Consider the following 20774-nt stretch of genomic DNA (forward strand, 5'->3'; position numbering starts at 1 on the left):
AAAGAGTGGGTGGGGAGATAGAGAGAGAGAGAAAGAGAGAGAGTGCACGTTTGCATCTGGTGGTTTACATTGCAGATACCTGCATTGACCAAGGTGGGCTTAGCTAAAGCCAAGAACAGGGAACTTATTCTGGTTCTTCTCTGTGTGTTACAAGGATCAAACCACTTGAACCATCACCTGCTACTTGCTAGGCTACACGTTAGCTGGAGGCTAGAATCAAGAGTGGAGTTGGGATTCAGACCCAGGTATACTAACATGGGATCCAGGCATCCCAGTGTACTGTTTTAACCACTAGGCTAAACACCTGCTCCCAACAATGTTTTGAAGTGCCCTTATATGTCCTAAAACACTCACTCTAGTGCACTTTCTGGTTTTCAGTCATTCATGTTTTTAATATTCCGTAAGAGGTTCCTACATGTTTGGATTAACATGTAGTATTTATGTGTATTAATGGTATACTGGGTGGTATTTAAAGTCATTTATACAATTGATAGCAATCACAGTAATTACCATTTCCATCTTCTTATTTCATATTTGGAGCCCTCAAGCATCTGTCCTTTGGTTCTCCATAACATATATAATAGCCTCAGGGTAGCATTTATAATACAGTGGGTTACACTGCTGTCCATGACACCTGGCTGTCCCACCTCTGGTCCCTGCTGATGTGCCTGGGAAGGTAGGAGGTGACCCGGACACTTGAGCCCCTGCTACTCATGTGGGACATCAGCATAGACTTTCCAGACCTCGCTATTGCAGCCATTTGTGGGGTGAACCAGCAGGTTGAAGATACATTCTCATTCTCTTTCTCTCTCCCCCTACCCCCACCTCCCTCTCTCTCTCTGACTGTCTCTCTCACTGTTGCCCAAGGCAGGGCGATGGGGGAGGTAAGGAATCTTTTCATTTGCTGGCTTACTCCCGAAATGACTCTAGAATCAAAAGCTGCATCTTGGTTTCCAACATGGGTGAAAGGGACCCAAATACTCAGGCCGTTGTCTGTTGCCTTCCCAGGCACATTGGCATGGATCTGGATTAGAAGCAGAGTAGCCAGGACTTCAGCCAGTACTCTGATATGCAATTCCAGTGTTGTGAGCTGGTATACTATAACATCAATCTAAGTATAAATGGTTAAATACATAGAAATCATTACATGTATGATAAAGCTTTAAATGTGTATGTGTGTGTGTGTATGTATGTATGTATGTATGTAACAATCTAGACTATCTGGGCCCAGTGCGGTAGCCTAGTGGTTAAAATCCTTGACTTGTATGTGTCGGGATCCCATATAGGTGCCGGTTCTAATCCCGGCAGCCCCGCTTCCCATCCTGGCTAATCCCGGCAGCCCCGCTTCCCATCCAGCTCCCTGCTTGTGACCTGGGAAAGCAGTGGAGGATGGCCCAAAGCCTTGGGACCCTGTACCCATGTGGGAGACCTGCAAGAAGCTCCTGGCTCCTGGCTTTGGATTGGTGCAGCACCAGCTGTTGTGGCCACTTGGGGAGTGAATCATCGGACAAAAGATCTTCCTCTCTGTTTCTCTTCCTCTCTGTATATCTGACTTTGCAAGTGAAAATAAATAAATCATTTAAAAATGAGTCTAGTATACCTTCTTCCTTTTTCTAAAAAATATTTCTTTACTTTTATTGGAAAGGAAGAGGTCTACAGAGAAAAGGGGAAATAGAGAAAGATCTCCCGTCTGCTGGTTTATTCCCCAAATGGCCACAGTTGCTGGAGGTGAGCTGATCTGAAACCAGCAGCCAGGAGCATCATTCAGGTCTCCCACATGGGTGGAGGGGCCCAAGACTTTGGAGCATTTATTCCCTGCTTTCCCAGGCCTCAAGCAGGGAGCTGGGTGGGAAGTGGAGCAGCTGGGACATGAACCAGTGCCCGTGTCGGACACCAGCACTTGCAAAGTGAAGGATTACCTGCACCATCCCCTACTTTTTAATAAATATTTAGTGGCAGCTGTGTCATTGCCAAGACTCATGTTACTGGAAGATGATATCATAGTTTTTACTTATATAGTGGTTTTTAAGTATGGAGGCCAGAGAGCCCAAGTTCAAATTCTGGTACTACCTCTTGGTGGGACAAATTGCTTCACCACTTGATGCTATAAGCTTCTGACCTGTAAAATTAGAATAATAAGAAGCTCTGCCCCCACAGGATTATTGTGAGGATTAAATAACATATTGAATTGTTAGAAAAGTGCTTGATATATAATAATCACTTGGGTAATGTTAGTGTATCTGTCAGGTTTTTGTCACTACAATGAAACACCTGGGGCAGTTACCTTTATAAAGAGAAAAGGGTTATCTCAGCTCACGGTTCTGAAGGTTCAATTCCAAGATTTCTGTGCCACTGTTCCTTTGGTTGCTGTTGATGCACTTCTTGCTGGTTTCCTGCCAAGGTAGTGCAGAGCATCACATAGGAAAAGGTAGGCAGCCTGTGTGTATGTCTCATATAAGGCCAACAGGATTCAATCGTGGGGCCTTCACCCTAGTGCTCCAATTCCACTCCATCACTTCTCAAAGAGGCTGCTTGTGAACATGAGAGCTCAGTTGCATTTTCACCCTTTTAGAACCATTGACTAAGACTTTGAGGGTCAAATCCCCAACTTCTAGGGACAGATATTCAAACTATAGCAGGTGGTTGCTGTCATGGGATCCTTGTCATTAGGATAGCAAGGGTGCCCAAGTATGGTGCTTCCGCTTCCAGGATCTGTTCAGTACTTCACTATGGAGAATTTCACACTCCAAGGAGTGTAAGTCAAGTTTGCTGTTTCAGCAATGGCTCTTTGTTTTCCATGACCTCAAATGTCATCTGCTAGGAAGAAGTCCCCTAAGTTGAGACCTAGTCTGTGTTGGTCATCATTATATTGATGGTAGTTGTTAAGCTGTAGTTGACCTTCAATAAATGTTTGTGAACTAGGTGAATGAAGATAGTGTCCTGTCCTAATCTTGTTAGAACTATAAAGTAAGACTCATCTGTTTGGCATCTGCTTGTTTTCTGAAGATTCATCTTGCATTTGTTCCTTAATTAGATGATGCATTGATTCACTGGACTTTATTGAATGTCTTAAGGATCTGCAGTGATAGCTTTGTATTTCTGTATAGATAACATAAGGGGTGGTTATTTGTTCGGAAAGGAACTGACACCATGCTGTAGGTTGCATGTGTACAATGAAAACAAACTTTTGCCTAGAAGGTGATTTATTTGCAATGGGATGGATCTGGTGCAGTTCATCAGATTGGAAAAGTTAGCATCTCCCCAGCTCATACTGTGCAACAGCTGTGAGACCCAGAGCTCTCACTTAATGCTTTGGATTGTGCCCGAGTCAAAGTGGGTATGTAGGAAAATCATTGTAATGCAAGAGACAAGAAATAGCAAAGCATCAATGAGAATAGAGAAGGGAGCTTCTAACTTTCCTGGAGATTGAGAAGGAGTGGTTGGAGTATCCTGGAGATCGTTTCCAGGGAAAGAGTGTTGGGCAGTGTTAAAACATGCTGGGGTGGGAGGAGAGCACACAGAAGTCCGATGTGGGGATTGCTGGTCCTGGCAGCGTGTGTGTGAACAGGGAGGGGGCTGTGTGGGAGCGGTGGAGGCTGTTTTGGCCATGTGGGCTACTGGAAGCAGTGAAGGTGGGCAGCTGGAGGAGATGTTAATGCCCTTTCCTGTAGGAAGTGGCCTGCCGCTTACAGCTCTGCTTTATGGGATAGCAAGCTGCTCGATGAGCTCAGCTGGGCAATGACACAGGCAGGTTTGTGTGTGAGGGAGATAACCGGGAGATTCCAGGGAATGTGGAATGGAGATGGGAGAGGAAGGAGATGGGAGAGGAAGTAGCCGGGAGAGTTGCCAGCCCCAGGGCTTTGTGGTTGACGACTAATTGGCCAGGCACCAGGAACTTCTAGTAGCTCCTGGAAAGGGGCAGATGGGCCCACCTCACGCATGCTCTTCAGGCTAGGCCGCTGTTGCCTTTGTTGGCAGCAGAACTGAAAGAAGAGCCAAGTTTCCTTTCAAGGAAAATTTGTCTTTGAGAATTAAAAAGCTAGGAGTCAGCTTTCTACTATATTTGTTGATAGATAGGCTAAACATATAGAGGCAAATTTGCGATCCAGTTGCAGTTTTTTATTTAAAGATTTATTTTATTTTATTTTATTTTGTTTTGTTTTTAGTGCAAAGTCAGATACACAGAGAGGAGGAGAGACAGAGAGGAAGATCTTTTGTCCGATGATTCACTGCCCAAGTGGCCACAACAGCTGGTGCTGCACCAATCCAAAGCCAGGAGCCAGGAGCTTCTTCCAGGTCTCCCACGCGGGTGCAGGGTCCCAAGTCTTTGGGCCGTCCTTGACTGCTTTCCCAGGCCACAGGCAGGGAGCTGGATGGGAAGTGGAGCTGCCAGGATTAGAACCAGCAGCCATATGGGATCCCGGCGCGTGTAAGGCAAGAACTTTAGCTGCTAGGCCACGCCGCTGGGTCCATCTTTGTAGTTTTTAATTAACATTGTTTTAGAATATTTCTGGATTTCCAGGCACATTGTGATGGCGTAAGCATTTCTACGTACTTTATGTCCTGTTTCCTCTATTTTTAACATCTTACATTAATATGGTACAGCTGTCATAATTAATGAGCTAGTATCAATATATCATCATGAAATAATAGTCACATCTTATTCACATTTTCTTAGTTTTTCTATTTCAGGCTACCATCCAGGATGCTATCTGGCATTTGGTTTTCCACCCCCTTCTGCCTCTCTTGCTTCTCTGACTTGATTTTTCCATCTTAAATTTTATTTGTTTTCACTTTATTGAAAGTCAGGGAGGCTGAGACAGACACACACATACATACATATATGGAGAGAGAAGGGAAAGGTGCCTGCATCAACCAGGGCGGAGTCAAGCCAAAGCCACGAGCTTGGAGCTGCACATGGATGCATGGACCTAAGCACTTTGGCCACCATTTGCTGCCCCCCTGGGTGTCCATTAGCAGAAAGCTGGAATCAGAAGTGGTACTGGGACTGGGACCCAGGAGCTCTGAATGGCATGTGAGTTTCCCTGTTGTCCTTACTGCAGCACCAAATGCCTGCCTAAACTTGTTTTTAATGGCCATGGCCACTTTGAGTTTTGTAGGATGTTGATAAACAGTCGTTTTACTGGATTCTGTCTCGTGATTTGACTTAAGTGATAAGTTTTTAGGAGGAAAACATGTGTTCTCATCCGTGACAGGGTTACATAATGTGAGAGGCTTACACTACTGACAGTTCCGCTGTTCCCTGGGCTCAGGCAGTATTGGGTTTCTTTACTGCACAGCTCTTGTGTATTTTCCCTGTTCTATACTTGACTCTTTGGGAAGAGGCCACTCTGTATGCTCCACCCTAACGGAGAAGGAACTTACCCTTGACCTCCTGGGGAGGGTATTAGCCACATGCATTATTTGGCATCCCTATGCCATGAGGATTTGTCTGTTCCTCCCACTCCTAACTGCATCTGTAAAGAGGTGATTGTTTTAAACTGTTGTCTGAATTTAGAATGCTAGTTCTGTGGCACTTGTATCATGTTGTTTATTCCCCATCTTGTGACAGCTTCCACATTGTTTTTGCATATGATGATATTAGCAGAGCTATATCTTATTTATCCTAGCAGGTTGTAAGTACCTTGAAGACTGGGACATTTTATTCAAAGCCCCTCCAGATGTACTGCACATGATTCATAAAAAAGTGATTTCTGAGTTACTTTAATTAAGACATTTAAATATTAACCACAGAAAATAACTAAAGCAGGTTATCACGGTCTGAGTTTATATGAGCAATGCTGTAAGATGCAGCTACTGTTAACTTGGAGTCCAGTTGTCCTGAATTTGTCATAATATGGTGCCTTTAGCCCCATTTGTTGTTGTGAGGAAAAGCTAAATAAGCTGGAAACGGCCCAACTGGGGTTCTGATCTCAAATCCTGTGGCATTAGAGATTTTAACTCTGAATTCATTGAACCGGAGACTAAACAAGTATCTCATTTAGGGGAGAAAAAACAAAAACGATTAGGTAAGTACTTTATCACAGCCTGTTAGGATACTAACGATGACTTGGCAGCCGTATTGCTATGATTTTCCTAGGGGAAAGGTTTCCATAAAGCCACGGCTGTTTTCCCCCCGCTTTTTTTTTTAAATGAGTAAGCTTTGTGCAGTTCAGCTAATTTTATTTCTTTACACTACAGGCATTTTCATGATTGCTATTTCATATACAAACCATATTCTGAATCTCCCTCACCAGTCATATGATCTGTTGGAAGATAGTGGGTTTTTCCTTTCCTTTCCTTCCTGGTGTTTTTACACGCAAGGAATCACTGGGTCCTGCCAAGTTAGCAAACACTCAGTCAGTGTGCTCCTTGTCCAGTGGTCACACCTGAGGCCTGCGGGAGGCAGCCTCCATTCCAGTGGCCAGGACGACGTGGGCGAGCGAGGACGTCTTGCGGAGCCACCCAAGCCATGGACCGGCCCTGGCTTCCCGAGCCATAAACAAATGTGAGCTTTGTTCTCTGCCTTCCTCGTTTGGTCCCAAGTATGACTCAGGGTTAGGCTGGGTCCTCAGGCTCCGTGCCTTTGGCTGTTGAAGGAAGTGGGAGGACTCCAGGGTAGTGTGGGGACCTTTGCAAACTGGAGAGGCGGCTGACTGCATCATGGGAGAAGAGGTACTTCTTTTCTTACTTTTTAAAATGCAATCAGCATCCCTTATTGGATCTTCTCTAAACCATTTGCTAGCACTTTTCAGGGGTGGGTTAAAGTGACATGTGTGCCAGCACGGGGAGGGGAGCTCTGGTAATGTGGAGGAGGAGCCCAGCAAGTGTAAGGACTATTTGCTAAAGCCAAAAACTGCCCTGGAGCTCTTGAGATGTAATGCTTCATCCTCAGCTTTGGTCACTTTGGCCATTAATTCTCACAGATGTTTCCAATTTCTCTGTGTCTTGGGTTTTTATGTGTTCATACTGCACAGAGTAAGTTAGATGGGCAGTGTGCACAAACAGTAACTGTTACACCACGTTGCAGGGATGTTTAGCAATTACAGATGTTTGCGCCATAAACAAATCCAGCTCGCTTTTCAGGTTAGAGTAGAAGAGGATATGCAGCAGAACAAGCCAGCTGGGGGCCATTTCTCTCCTGGGGGCCGCAGACATCTGGATTTCTCCTCGTGAATGGAGAAGCTGTAGGGGCTGACTTCTGGGTGCTGTTGAACTTTTTGGTTATAGAGGTAAAGATATTTGGCTAATTTTTCAATGCTGTGTGTTTATATTCATGTTGTCATAGAAGAAGTAAAATAAAGACATCCAGTGATTTGCTGGGACTTTGCTGGTAATAGATGGTCTCGTTTCTCTCTACAAGCTGTTCATATTTGTCTGTCTAAAAAAGCAGAAGTCTGTCATTTTCCAAACACAAAAGAGAATTTCCCCAATAGCCACAGGGTAAGTACGGCTTACGGTGTCATGTGTATCCCGTACCCTGCGCCGTGGGACAGAACTGGTAAGGGGAGACTTGATGAGATCTGTGAAATATTTCCCTTTATGTCTTATATGGTTGGCTTCAACTTTTACTATTTCTAGAATTAAAGAAAGGAAATACAACATTTTAATTACTCTACAAGAATTTCTTGAGGGTTTTTTTTTTAAATGACATCCGTGACTTAACCTCGATAGAGGATAGAAACAGATATAAGAAGGGCTTCCAAAGCTTTATGGAAAATATGATTAAAAGATAAATTTTTGCGGTGCAAAAACAATTGAGAATGTGTGCATGAATCTTCAAAAATTTATATAAAATGTACATTATGAAAAAAAATCTACATGGATTTCGTAGATATTTGCTCCAACGTCCACTTCACTCTCATTTTTTCCTCTCTTTTTGAAGTTCCCTCCCATGAGAGGCGTGCAGGCACAGGTTGGCTGGAATAAAAATATGTTGATCTGCAATGGCTCATGAGGCTTTCCTAGGGAAAGAGATCTGAAAATTGCAGTCCTTATTGTTAGGTGTCACTGTTTTGAGTTCTCATGAGCAGAAAGCAGAATTAGGTATTTGCAGGCAAAATGATGACACTCACTCTTCCTTGCGGAAATGGGTGGAAGCATGATTATAGGGTGCAGCAGAGTCTCCGCAGCCTCCCTGAGCACTCAGGCGGTGGTCCAGGCTGAGGGAGGAAGGGCGCCACTGGGGCCCGGGAGGATCTGCTCTGAGAAGCTTGTTGCACTGGGAAGCACTCACTAGCCTTTGGATGTGTCTTTCTCATCATGGAAATAGCACTGATGCTCCTCTGCTGACGAAAGCCCTTTGCAATAATTATTAACAATATCCAGGAATAGCTATGGTAATATTTTCTACATGTTCCTCCAGACTTTGTTTTTCTGAGCATAAATATGCATGCAGCACGTGCAGTTTGTACAGCAACAGGGGTCTTGTTGTTGAATGTTGCCAGTTCTTAAAACTTAACATGTTATGGACCCTTTTTTCTGTCCCATAGCTGAGTGGCAACTTTAATGTCTCCAGCCATCATAAAACTACAGTCCCTTTTATGGAACCACCCCGACTTCATGTCTACTTTTTTAATATTAAAAACAACATTCTCATGATATGTATCATTGTGCCTTCTCTGATTATATTCTTCAGCTGAAATTTTAAAAGAATTTCCAGGCTGAAGACTAACTTAATTCTAAATGGTATTGTTTTGAATGAGAGCAATTCAAATATATGGTAATAAAAAATTCCAGGAAAACAAAGGACTTCCTTATTCCTATATGCTCAGTTTTTTCCCGGTAGAGATCCCTCAGAAAAACCTTCCATGCACTCTTGTAAAAAAAAATGTAGACTTGTTTTTGGGGGGATTTTTTAACTTGTGGTAAAATATCTGTAGCATCTTAATGATTTTTAAATGTATAGCTCGATGGCATTACGTACAACCCCATAGTATTTTCATCTCTAGAATCTTTTCATCTCGCAAAACTGGACCTGCTTGCCCATTAAATAGTAACTTCTCTTGTAGCCTCCACCAAGGCCTTGGCAAACGCTGTTGTATATCTGTCTCTGTGAATTTGCCCAGGTGCTTCATATACGGGGAATGCTAAGTTATTTGTCCTTTTGTGAATGGCTTATTGTACTTAGCACAGTGTCTTCAGTTTCATGTTGTAGCATGAATCACAGTTTTCCTTTCTTTTTGACACTGAATAATATTTGTGGATATACTGCATTTTGTTTATTAATCTGTTGATACATACTTGGGTTATTTCTGCCTTCTAGCTGTTGTGAGTAATGCTGCAATGAATACTGACATAGCAAAACCTGATTGTGTCCTTGCCTCATTATTGGGTATACATTCCAGAAGTAGTATTGCTAGATCATATGGTAATTCCAACTTTCCTTTTTTTTTTTCTTGAGGAAGCACTATACTGGTTTTCATAGTGTCTGATCACTTTATGTTCCCACCAGCAGTGCACAGGGTTCCAATTTTAACAGATCCTTGTCAGCCCTTCTGTGTCACCATTTTGGATAGTAGTATCCTGATGGGCATTAGGTGCTTAACTCACTGCAGTCACAATTGCTGTGCTTATGTGGCCTATCACTAAGGGGGGAGGTTATTAGTCTTCTTATCTTAGAATAATGAGTTGTGAAAAAAAGTCTTAATCTGAAAATCACCACTCACTGATCAACTGCATAATTCCAAGTGACTACAGTTTGTAGAGGAGCTCGATCCTGTGGCTCCCATAGCCCCAGACAGCAAAAAGAGCCGGGTATCCACGGCTGGTTGGTTTCAGGGGGGTGGTAACACTGTGACGGCTGCTTTTCACGGAGCCCCACCTTGTGCCTTAAAATCTGTGGCAAAGGTTTTATAGCGTAAACTCAAAATGGTTCTCTTGTGAAAAAGATGAATTTCTACTTTGGGCTATTATGGATTCTTAGTGTAGCATTTCGTTTGTCTTACATAGCGTGAGAAGCTGGCTTTATGATTGGTGTTCTCTCGTCATCTTCAGTTCTGGAATTCCCTGGGGTGGAAAACGAAGGCCTTACCTTTATAAATTCTTTGCTGAGTTTGTCATTGGATTTAATTCCTGTTCTTCAGTGGGGCAGACTAAGGTGCCTCTAAGTATTTAATTATGGCCATCTTTTGTTTCTTAGTGATACAAATAATTATTTCATAATCTCATACCCGGAGTTTTTAGATGCTTTTGGGTTATGAAATTTTTCTGAGTGGCCATTAAAATTATCATGATTTTGTACTTGGCTTGTCTTTTTCTGTCTGATCTTCTCACCAGTCATAAAATAAGATTCTTGAAAACTGTTTTTCAATGGAGTGCAATGAACTTTAATGCTGTAAGAAAGAAAATTGGCTACTTCAAAATTAACTATTCAGCTTCCCAGCATGGTGACCAGTTTTCTCACACTTAGAGTTTAGATTACAGAAAACAATCAGCAATTTGTTTTGTGCTTTTCTGTTGCATTGGAGACCATTCAGAAGTGCAAGGGGACAGTTTTATCCCCAACTCAGGCTCTTCAACGGTGAAGGTCAACATCATATATACTCATAAATGATCTAGAAACAAATGAAAACAGAAATACAATAAGCCCCAATGGATTCTTTTAATAGGTATTTTCATCTTATTGTGAGTTGTCTGTAAAATAAACAGTTCTGAAAGGAACTTGTTCATTAGAAAGTCAGCCTTTCATCACCATATTGCAAAGGGCCTGTGACTCTGAAGTGTCACCTCAATTAAACCTGTCCTTGACCTTTCAGGAGTCTAATAGGCAGGGTTTGGAAAAGTAAAGGCAGAAAATTGAGGTCTGTGTCACTTAGAAATCATGTTTCTGCTTCGCTGATTTAGTGAGGAGATTAGGAGTAGTGAAGATGGATTCACTCCCTCATTTGCTTTGGCTTCTTTCACTTGCTAAGCGTTTGCACCCATCAGTGATTTTAATGTGTGTGTGTTGGTTCCATCTGCTTGGTCTGTGACTTCTTAGTTGGGTTTCTGATTTTCTCTCTTCACTGGGAGCAGCTTCCCTGAAACTTCCTGGGTACCTTCTCTAGACTGTTAACAAAGCTGATCAAAAGTGAAGGAATAATGTAAGTGGTCCACATTTGTCCTCTTGGCACCCTGTCTGCTTCTGGGATAGGGGGATACAGAAGCCTCCCAGGTCTCCTATGTGTGTGGGTTTGACTTTGAGTTCCTATTCCAAAGTCCCCTCTAAACTCAGGCATTGTTTGAAGGAGAGACAGCAGAAGTATTCAGAAATTGGAATGCTAGTTTGTCACACAGTAGGAATATACAATACTGTTGGTTTTGACTCAGAAGAGGCAGAATTGTTAAGAAGCTGCTAAATCTGAGCCCACACATGGAAGTGATCTACCTGGGCAGTATGTATCATGTTCCCCTTTTGCAGCAAGCAATGAGCAGAACATGGTGGACAACCATACCTTGTTTTTCAGCAAAGGTTTATAAGATTGCTGATGGTTTTGAGTATATATTTTTAATGTAGTGCCCAGGAGTTCAAACAACTCCAGATCGTTCTGACCTTCACTCAGGCTATTAGGTAGGAAAGTAGAAAAGTGGTCTTTGATAAGAGATGCAGTTGGTGGATAAAGGGAGGCAAGTGTGAATTTTCAAGTAGTGAAACTGGTTCTGTGGGCCACAGAGCAGTGTTCTTGTGGAATGAAGATTGTGTTTTGAGTTGGTCATCTTGTCACAAAATGACTAAAAAGAGACAGGGATGTCGTAAGAGGTGAAGGAGACAAGGCAGTGGCTGAAGATGGTCATGAAACTGGAATTGATGTGCACTAGAACTGCAGTACAGAGACGACTGGGCAGACTCCATAAGGAAACAAAGGATTGTAGAGGGTGTAATGGTCAGCTCTTCTTGGATCTCACAGACAGCTGCCAAAGAGAGGCCTATTTAATGTGAGGTGTGGTGATAAGACTGGGAATAAGGGATGAGTGGCTAATTAATTATCGTATGTTGTGAGGATGTGGAACTCTGTCACTGAACGTTCCTGTAAACTTAAGTAGCGTATCATCTGAACCCGTCTGTCTGGAGTGAAAAGGTCACCAAGGTCAGGAGTAACATTCCTGCTCTTGACCCTTCTGTCACAATCCTCTGTGATTCTGCAGTGTTCTTGCTGGGCAAAGCCTGCAGCAAGTCTTTGTGGGAGGCACAGAGAATTGCTGTGGCTCCCTGGAACTAACAAGTGGAGAACCTTGAAACGAACCTTGTCTGTTGTGATAGCTAAAGACAAGACATTTCTCAGGACCGAAAACGTTTCCATTGGTGCTGGTGGTTCGTTGTGCTTATTGTCTTCCTTATTAACTCTGAAAAGCAAAAATATACATCTCTAACTAACATACCCATAGAAAGTAGCATTTAAGAAAGTACATGATTAAAATAGGTGATTTCATGTTTTGTTTTTAAAATGGGGGATTTCACCGTCTGTGTTTTGGTGGTTTGCTGTCTTTGTTACAGAGAAAGGAGAAGAGAATGGGAAATATTTTAGTACAGGAAAATTAGAGTGTGCAAAATGAGTAACGAAAGACTTAACCAGTTGTTCATATGGTGAGGATCTGATTTGTCTCTGAAGCAGCAACTGTAAAGGTAGTGTACAGCCTTGAGGCCCTTCCTCTGGTTACTCACTATTAAGCTGAAGTTAAAATGAATGAAAGAATGACTGAATATGAATGACAGCCAAGCAGAGACTCAAAATTACTCTACAGAAAGATTCCTCTCTAAAAGCATATTTACTTGATTTGTCTTCACTTTGACCTTGACTCCTAATTTTAGAAGTTAGTCTTGATTTTTAAAAGTCATGAAAAGCAAAATACATTCACATAAAGAGATGGTTGTCAAATGCCTGAAAAATGAAAATATTTGTGAACTCTGAATAATTTAAGAATTATGACTCAAGCAACTAATTCTGAGTAACAAGGAAAAATGGAACCTCAGATTGGGGGGGGGGGATTTTTATCACATTTGTTTTCATTTCCATTTTTTAAAATATTAATTAAATTTATGTTTAAAAAGTTTTCACTTATGCAGAACTGGACAACTGCTAGAAAATGAGGGCAGGTGAGCTAAGGACTCTATGCAAATAAATCTTACCATTAAATTAATATTTCTTGAAATGCTCAAACTGGAAATGAAAAATCTGTGCATATTGATCAGACATGGAGAAGAGCTACAAACTGAAATCACTGTTTTACTTTGTTTTTCAGTCCCTTTCAGACATACGAATGAGGAACTCATGGGGCCAAATTAGAAGAGCAATGAATATGTTTCTGAATTTGAAAACATTTGACAGAATGCCTCAATGCAATATTTAGAGCAGTATTTATTGGAAATGGCTGTACATGATCTGCTTAGTCCTTGGTGATAAGAACTGAGGAACAACCATGAGTAAAGGGTGGTGATGAAAGGCAGAGAACGGTCTACAGGGCTGCTAACCGTCACAGCTCATTTGACATCTGATGTCCTTAACATTCTTACTAGTGTCTAGGAAAAGAAAATATGATGATGCACAGAAGAAAAGTACATGTAATTTTTAGTGAGAAGGTATTGCAAACTAAAGCAAAACTTTTGGATAGACATCAATAATTTGAGGAGGCAGGCCATCATTTTTAACTATATTAGTGTATCTTATTAAAACCTAATTTTTTCTGATTATAAAAAGGCCGATTTATTGAAACACTGGAAGGTTAAAAAAAAAAAGGAAAGAAAGAAAAAACACCAAAAATTAAATCACCTTGGAGCAAGCATTGTTAAAATTTTTTAAATATTTACTTTCAGTCCTTTTGCCATACATGATAACAGGTTAAGGTCATACTGCACACATGTATAGTTTTGTATCTTTTTGACTTGGCATTATATAAAATTCCCCATGTCATTACAACCTTTCAGTAAACATGCCTTTCAAAAACTGTGCAATACTCAGTTTGAAGGCTCTTGAAACAGAAAAGACTAGAGAGAACTGGAATTGGTGGTTGCACTGATTTCCATCAACATTATGTTTCAATCTTCCATTTCGTAGCTGAGAACATAATACTTTCTCGACAACATGAAAACAAAAATAACGTAGAAGAGCATTTTTGGCTTGTGGGCTGCCCCAGTGGTAGGCATTCCACATGCCTGTTGAATTTAATGTGTGCTATGCAAGACTGAAACAGGATTCCAGTTCTCCCTTGTTTGCTGATCTTGAAAGAAGCCTTTAAGAGCAGCCTTTGGCAGGAGGCCTAGACACTGCCAGGTACAGGACTGTGAATTCAGCTCTTCACATTTCAGGATCTGTCTGCACTTTCCACTAGTGCCTTGAGATGCTCTATCACAGGAGTTTGTGGTCTCATTTGGCTCCTGTTTCCTAACCGGCCTTGGGAGGAGTATCTGTTTGGCCAAGCAGTGTAGGGCGTCTCCTTCCATCATTGAATGGAAGCCAAGCTTTGTAAAAGATGTCTTGGGGTCATTTGCTCTGGTGGTGTAGTTTGTTCCGGAGAATCAAAATGCTCAATAAAAGGCTGCCTGTTGTCTGACACTAGCTCGTTTGCCCCAGGCACACGCCTTGTTGTTTATCCATCCTTTGGATGCTGCCAGAAGCAGTTGGTATGGGCCTTTGCTTGAGGGGTTCCTAGGATGGCCTTGCAGCCACTCACCATTGGTGCCACCTTCACCAAAGCTCTGCTGCCCTGGAAGCTGCGGGCCTTGCTGTTCCTGGCACCCTTGTTTCTCCTCTCCTTTTTGTTCTGTTTCTATTACCTCCCCAGTGGTGACTGTGTGCTGGTGGCTCTTGCCTTTTCTTCCTTTTCTCATTTCTCAGAGATACCACTGTTCTCTAAGCACAGTGTGACTGACTCTAGTTCAAGTTGCATGGTGCTCTCCAGGCCCCAGGCAGGGGAGTAAAGCAGTTAACCTCTCATGTAGAAAGTGGTTGTAATCACAACAGTCATGCATGTAGCTAGAGTTCACAAAGAAGCATTATGATGATCAGTGTTTTATTCAGTAAAATCAGTAGTAATTGCTAAGCACTCAGTATACCTTTAATTTAAGCCTCCGAGAAAATCTATGAAATCTCCATTTCAAAAGAATAAACTGAGGTATAGAGAAGTTGAGGAACTTGTCTAGGATCATACAGCTGGCAACTCTGTGCTTTTTTTTAAAAAAAATGTATTTATTTATTTTTATAGGAAAGACAGATTTACAGAGAGAAAGATCTATTATCCACTGGTTCTCCAGCAACAGCTGGAGCTGAGCTGATCTGAAGCCAGGAACCAGGAGCTTCTTCCTGGTCTTCCACATGGGTACAGGGTCCCAAGGTTTTGGGCTGTCCTCTGCTACTTTCCCAGGCCACAAGCAGGGAGCTGGATGGGAAGCAGAGCAGCTGGGACATGAATCAGTGTCCATATGGGATCCTGGTGCTTGCAAGATGAGGATTTAGTGAGTAGATCATTGTGCCAGGCCCAATTCTGTGCTCTTGAAGATGATTCCTCCTCGATACTAACTCATGTGCATTGCTAGATCCTTAAAGGATGGGTAGGTTTACCTGTTCTCTTGCTATATCCCTAGCATCTAGAATGTACATTACACGTAGTCTCAATATTTTTGAGTGGTTGTTGAGTTTATTGTTGACTGGAGTGAATTTCACATACTTAACCCTTTAAATATTTGAGGCACTTGGAATGATACAGACATAACAAGGGCACAGCCATTGCCTCTAGGGCTTCCATTCAATTGATCACAAAGTCATGCAGGTCAGTAGCCAAAAGTCCAAGGTGGGGACAATTCAAAGCCAAGTTCAGTATGAGCATAAGGGAAGTGAGAGAACGGATGGTTGGCATCGGGGATATTTCCATGGCAGGACACGTTAGAAATGTGTCCCTTACTGGTGAATGCATCTTGCTAGCTAGCAGCTGGAGAACCTGGGCTTACTGTGGGCTCTTTGAGGGATCTCTGCTCCTGAAACAGCTTAGGTCATGTCAGCGTCCTGCTACATAGCTGAAAGGTATATGAGCTGTGTCCCTAACCTCCATCTATATTTCAGGAGCTCCTGTTTTTGAGTATGTGGCCTGAACTCATTCCTTTTTTTTAAAAAAAAGATTTATTTTTATTATTTTTTCATTGGAAAGGCAGATATACAGAGAGGAGAGACAGAGAGGAAGATCTTCCGTCCAATGATTCACTCCCCAAGTGAGCGCAACGGGTCGATACTATGCCGATCCGAAGCCAGGAGCCTCTTCCTGGCCTCCCACGCGGGTGCAGGTTCCCAAAGCTTTGGGCTGTCCTCGACTGCTTTCCCAGGCCACAGGCAGGGAGCTGGAAGGGAAGCGGGGCTGCCGGGATCAGAACCGGCGCCCATATGGGATCCCGGGCGTGCAAGGCGAGGACCTTAACCACTTGCGCCACCGCGCCGGGCCCTGAACTCATTCTTAAAAAAAAATTGTAAAAATAAGATCATCGAGCCTTCCTAAGTAACCAATAATATTATTTTCTCTGCCCTTTTCCCATAAATTAAGGGAGTCCCAGTGATTGTAAAAAGAGTGTTATTCTTTAGGAATCTATGGAGCAAATGATGAAAGTAGAAGATGAGTCCTGCAATATTAAAGCCAGATTCTATTTAACATCAGCCAGGTATAGAGGTCCTTTTGTTTTTTTTTTTTAAAGCAATACTGTTTATTTTTATTTTGCTTGAAATTCTGAATTACAGAGAGAGAGAAGGAGAGACTGATCAAGAGAGGTCTTCCATCTGCTTGTTCACTCCTCAAATGGCTACCACAACCAGAGCTGGTCAGGTCAAAAGCCAGGAGCCGGAAGCCTGATTTGAGTCTCCCACACAGGTGCAGGGTCCCAAAGCTTTGGGTCGTCCTCTATTGCTTTCCCAGGTCACAAGCAGGGAACTGTATGGGAAGTGGAGGGGATGGGACATGAACCGCACCCATATGGGGAGCTGGTACCGTGGGAAGAAAGTTAGCTTGGTTTGTCAGCCCTGAGATCTCAATGGAATCAATATGTTATATTTTTGTTTTTTTAAAGTATTATTTTCTATGATACAGTTTTGTAGGTAAAGGGATTCTCCACTTCACCTCTCATCATTCTTCTCCCTCCCATATTATTACAGTAGTATAGTCCTTCAACAAGTTGCAAGTGCAAGAATCTGCTGTTTAAGTGCATCATGACATTGTAGGTATAGACAAAGGTAGAAAATCTAGTATCAAATTATTGAGGTATATTTACATGTTTTATTGGGAGTCTTCCTTTTATCCAGGAGTAGAGATGCATACAGATAGGTATCTTCATTTCCCGGTATGCTAGTCTCCATTTTACAGTTCCTCTATAAGAATATATGTACATACTTGTTCACCTATAGATCTATTGATTTTAGTGCTTGCTTCGGCAGCACATATACACCTATAGATCTATTGATTTTGTATTGTGCATGAGGGTTGCCTTACATCAGAGAATACATGATATTTGTCCTTTTTGGAATTGGCTTATTTCACTGAGCATAGTGGTCTTTAGTTTGGACTATTTTGTTGCAAATGGTAGGATTTCATTCTCTTTAATGGCTGAAGAGTGTTCCATGGAGTATCAGATATACCAGTTTATCTGTTTCTCTTTCGACAGGCATCTGGATTGTTTCTATGTTTTCACAATTGTAAATTGTGTTGCTGTAAATGTAGGATTCCATGTCACTTTCTCATGTAGGTTTCACTTCCTTTGGAAATATTCCCAGGAGTGGGGATAGCTAGATCATATGGTGGACCAATTTTCAGTTGTCTGAGCACTCTTCATGCTGCTTGGCAGAAATTCTCTGCTGAGAGCCTTGTCCTACATGATAGCATGGCATAAAAGCGAAAGGGTGAACAAGCGCATGCAAGAGAGAGGGTGTACTTGCTTCGTAGCAACCTGTTCTCACTGCAATTAATTTAGCAAATATGCATATTCTCTCCAGTAGAACTAACCCAATCCCTGAGAGTGGCATTAATCTCTCTGAAGTATGTGCACACTCCCAAAAGGCCCCACCACCGAACAGAGTCGCAGTGACAACCAAACAGCAGCAAGAGGCTCAGGGGGCCGAACCCCACTCAGGCCACAGTAGTCTCTCCCCGCGTCTCCTGCACTTTCACATACCTTATCTTTTCTTCTTCATCCTCTTAGTACCACCAGATCATTGATCTTAAAGGGACACATTTGATCATGCCACACTTCTGTGTGTATTATGTGACACCCATGGCTTTCAGGCCAAACACAAACCACAGCATTGTTCCTGTCTTACCTTGCTAGCCTCTAGGCCAGGAAACTCCCCCTTGCTCTGCCTCCCCATCATTGCTAACCCTGCTCTCACTGTGAATCATTCTTCTGGGCTGGGATATTGCCATTCCATGTGTGCATCTTGCCTTGCTTCCTAATTTCCTGGAATTCCCTTTCCACCATTCTCTACTTACAGATCCTTACACATTCTTCAGAATGTGATTGCAGCCCCCATGATCGCCATGAGACTTATTTCCTTGTGTAGATTCACAAATGGCTTTTTTTTCTCTCTCTCTTTTGTGTGCACTGGTGCACTGTCTTGGTAGTTTCTATTCCTTGCCCTGTGTTAATTCCTATTTCTTGACCTGTGACTTTGTCAGTGGGCCTCCCTATATTGCTGCATTTTGAACTCACTAAAGTTCCAGGACTCTGCCATGTCTTGTCTTTGCACGTGCAGCATCCAACCTAGGTTGAGGTTCAGGCTAGTTCTACAAACGAATGCTGAATGAATGAATGAGCAAACCTTCATTTTAGAGTTATAGAGAAAAACAGAACAAAATGTGGCTTTGCTCTCAGGTATCTGTTCAGTATGAAATGTGCTGGATGCTTGTCAGTTGAAAACATGTCTTTAGCCAGCTGGATTGCAGGTAAATTCTAAAGGTGAGCTGACAATCCCCAGCTGAGGGAAATAGCCTAGACTGTGTCATGGTTGAATAAATAAAAATATTTTAGACCTAAGAACGATTTTCATATGTTTATTGAATTCATAGGGTGCTGTCATTGAAAATTTAAGACTTGGTTCATGTGGGAATAGCAGGCTCCATGTTGAAGCACCTGGTGAACAAAATCCAAACTAGACTCACCGTCCTTGGCGCTGCTCTGCATCTCTTTCACTCCCTTACCTACTTTCTTTTTAAGTGCCTCAAATACACCTAAAAGGAAGGCATTGTAAATAGAAAGATAAGAAATTAATCCACTAGTACAAGGAATGTTTGTATCATAACAGCAAATAATAATCTTTGAAAAGTATAATGGCAAGTTATATTTTGTCCAAGTGATATGTGACATGGAACTTTACTGTGGCTTATTCATCCTCTATGAATAAGACGATTCTACAAAACTGCATGCAGATTGCTCTCAGAAACAGTGGGGGTAAAGTCTATACAAGGTGTTCATGTACTCAACTGTGTTGGGAGGACTCCTGTCCAAGACTTAATGTCTGCATGTGCACTGGTCACCTCTTAGAACACTTTGAGTCAGTCTTTATCCCTGAATGTTCCCAGCTTGAGTGCAAGCCCCTGGTAAACCTTGAGAAATTTCTTTTTATCTAAGTGTCTTCTCTCTCCTGTGGCTGTGTCCCATGGTTCTCCCTGGTTGTTTTGGACATGATCTCTAGAGGTGTTCACAAAGCAAACCAATGAACCAAATGATCAGAGCCTACCAGGAGTTAAAGTTCACAACAAATAAAAGAATTTGGCTAAAATTCTACTGATACACAGATGTGTGTATGTAATATCCAAATATAAAACAGACTCCATATGTTATGTTCAATGAGATGAGAGTTGAACAGCCTGAAGGAGTAAAGCCCGGAAGGACTTAATGAAAGAATCTCAATCGGGCATTTCATATTCAGCTTGCTTGTTAGTCCCAAGATTTCGAGCAGAAGATATGAGCAGCTGAGAGATAAAGAAAGTTGCATCACTTATAGGTTAGCTGTGAGCTCTGTTTGGAGTTTGGGAATTTACATGAACAAGAAGTAGTATATATTCTGAGTACTTGGGCATGGATATAGTAATGAATTATGGTGGAGGGTTATTAAATATTGAAACTTAGGGGATATCAGATGAGGTAGGTGCAATCTGAGGGTAGATTCCCAGTGTAGGAAACTATTGAAATATTCTCTGTGATAGTAACAAGGTTCTAGATAGAGGTCAAAGGGAAAAACGATGAATCTGAAAGCAAGGCCTTCATGATGGCTTAGATGTAGAAAGATGCAGTAAGAGGGAAATAAGGGATGGAATTGTAAGTGGTGAGCCGAGGTTATGGAGAGAATGGGCAAGGAATTTTAGGAAAGGAAGGTTATAATGATCACCCAGTTCTATTGACTGCTCATCTTGTGATGTGTTAATGAGGCCCCAAGAAGTAGGAGTTCTGTAGTTACCTAAGTTTGGAGTACTCTGAGATTAAGTTAAAAACAAGCAGGACTTTTTAGAACCCTTAATGTGCTACAACAGTCATTGTTTCCCAAATTTATCAACTTGCAGGATAAGGTATTTTGATAATTGGCTGGTTGCTTGTTTGGTTGGTTCAATGATTGGTTTGTTAGTTTAGCACACCATAGAAAGCGATTTTGAGATGAGAGAATGTGTGTGTGTGTGTGTGTGCGTGTGTGTGTGTACACACTTGGATGATAATCATTTGTGTAAGAAGCTCTTGGATCATTAGCCAAGACCTTGAGAGGCTGAGGAGCAGAGCAGGCTAGTAGAAGTATTTGAAGATCCTAGGCAGAAGTTTCCACCGAAAACCTTCCAGC

The 20774-nt window shown here is 42.1% G+C and overlaps 1 protein-coding gene across 9 annotated transcripts in view; it reads left to right on the forward strand.

Moving 5' to 3' along the window:
• The window catches only part of LOC121166752 (SH3 domain-containing kinase-binding protein 1-like), a 187424-nt gene that overhangs the window by 61899 nt on the left and 104751 nt on the right, over positions 1 to 20774 (forward strand). Inside the window, exon 1 of one of the 9 annotated variants that reach the window (XM_040996030.1) lies at positions 4865 to 6675. The exons of 7 other annotated variants lie outside the window; for them this stretch is intronic. In XM_040996030.1, coding sequence (XP_040851964.1) covers positions 6664 to 6675 — 12 coding nt within the window. In that variant the 5' untranslated portion in view covers positions 4865 to 6663. Of the gene's footprint in view, positions 1 to 4864; positions 6676 to 6965; positions 7188 to 20774 lie in introns of those variants that run through there. One more of the 9 variants, XM_040996031.1, reaches the window with a different exon arrangement.

This window comes from Ochotona curzoniae, unplaced genomic scaffold (assembly GCF_017591425.1).
Source record: "Ochotona curzoniae isolate NIBS_2020 unplaced genomic scaffold, NIBS_Ocur_1.0 patch218, whole genome shotgun sequence".
Lineage (NCBI taxonomy): Eukaryota > Metazoa > Chordata > Mammalia > Lagomorpha > Ochotonidae > Ochotona > Ochotona curzoniae.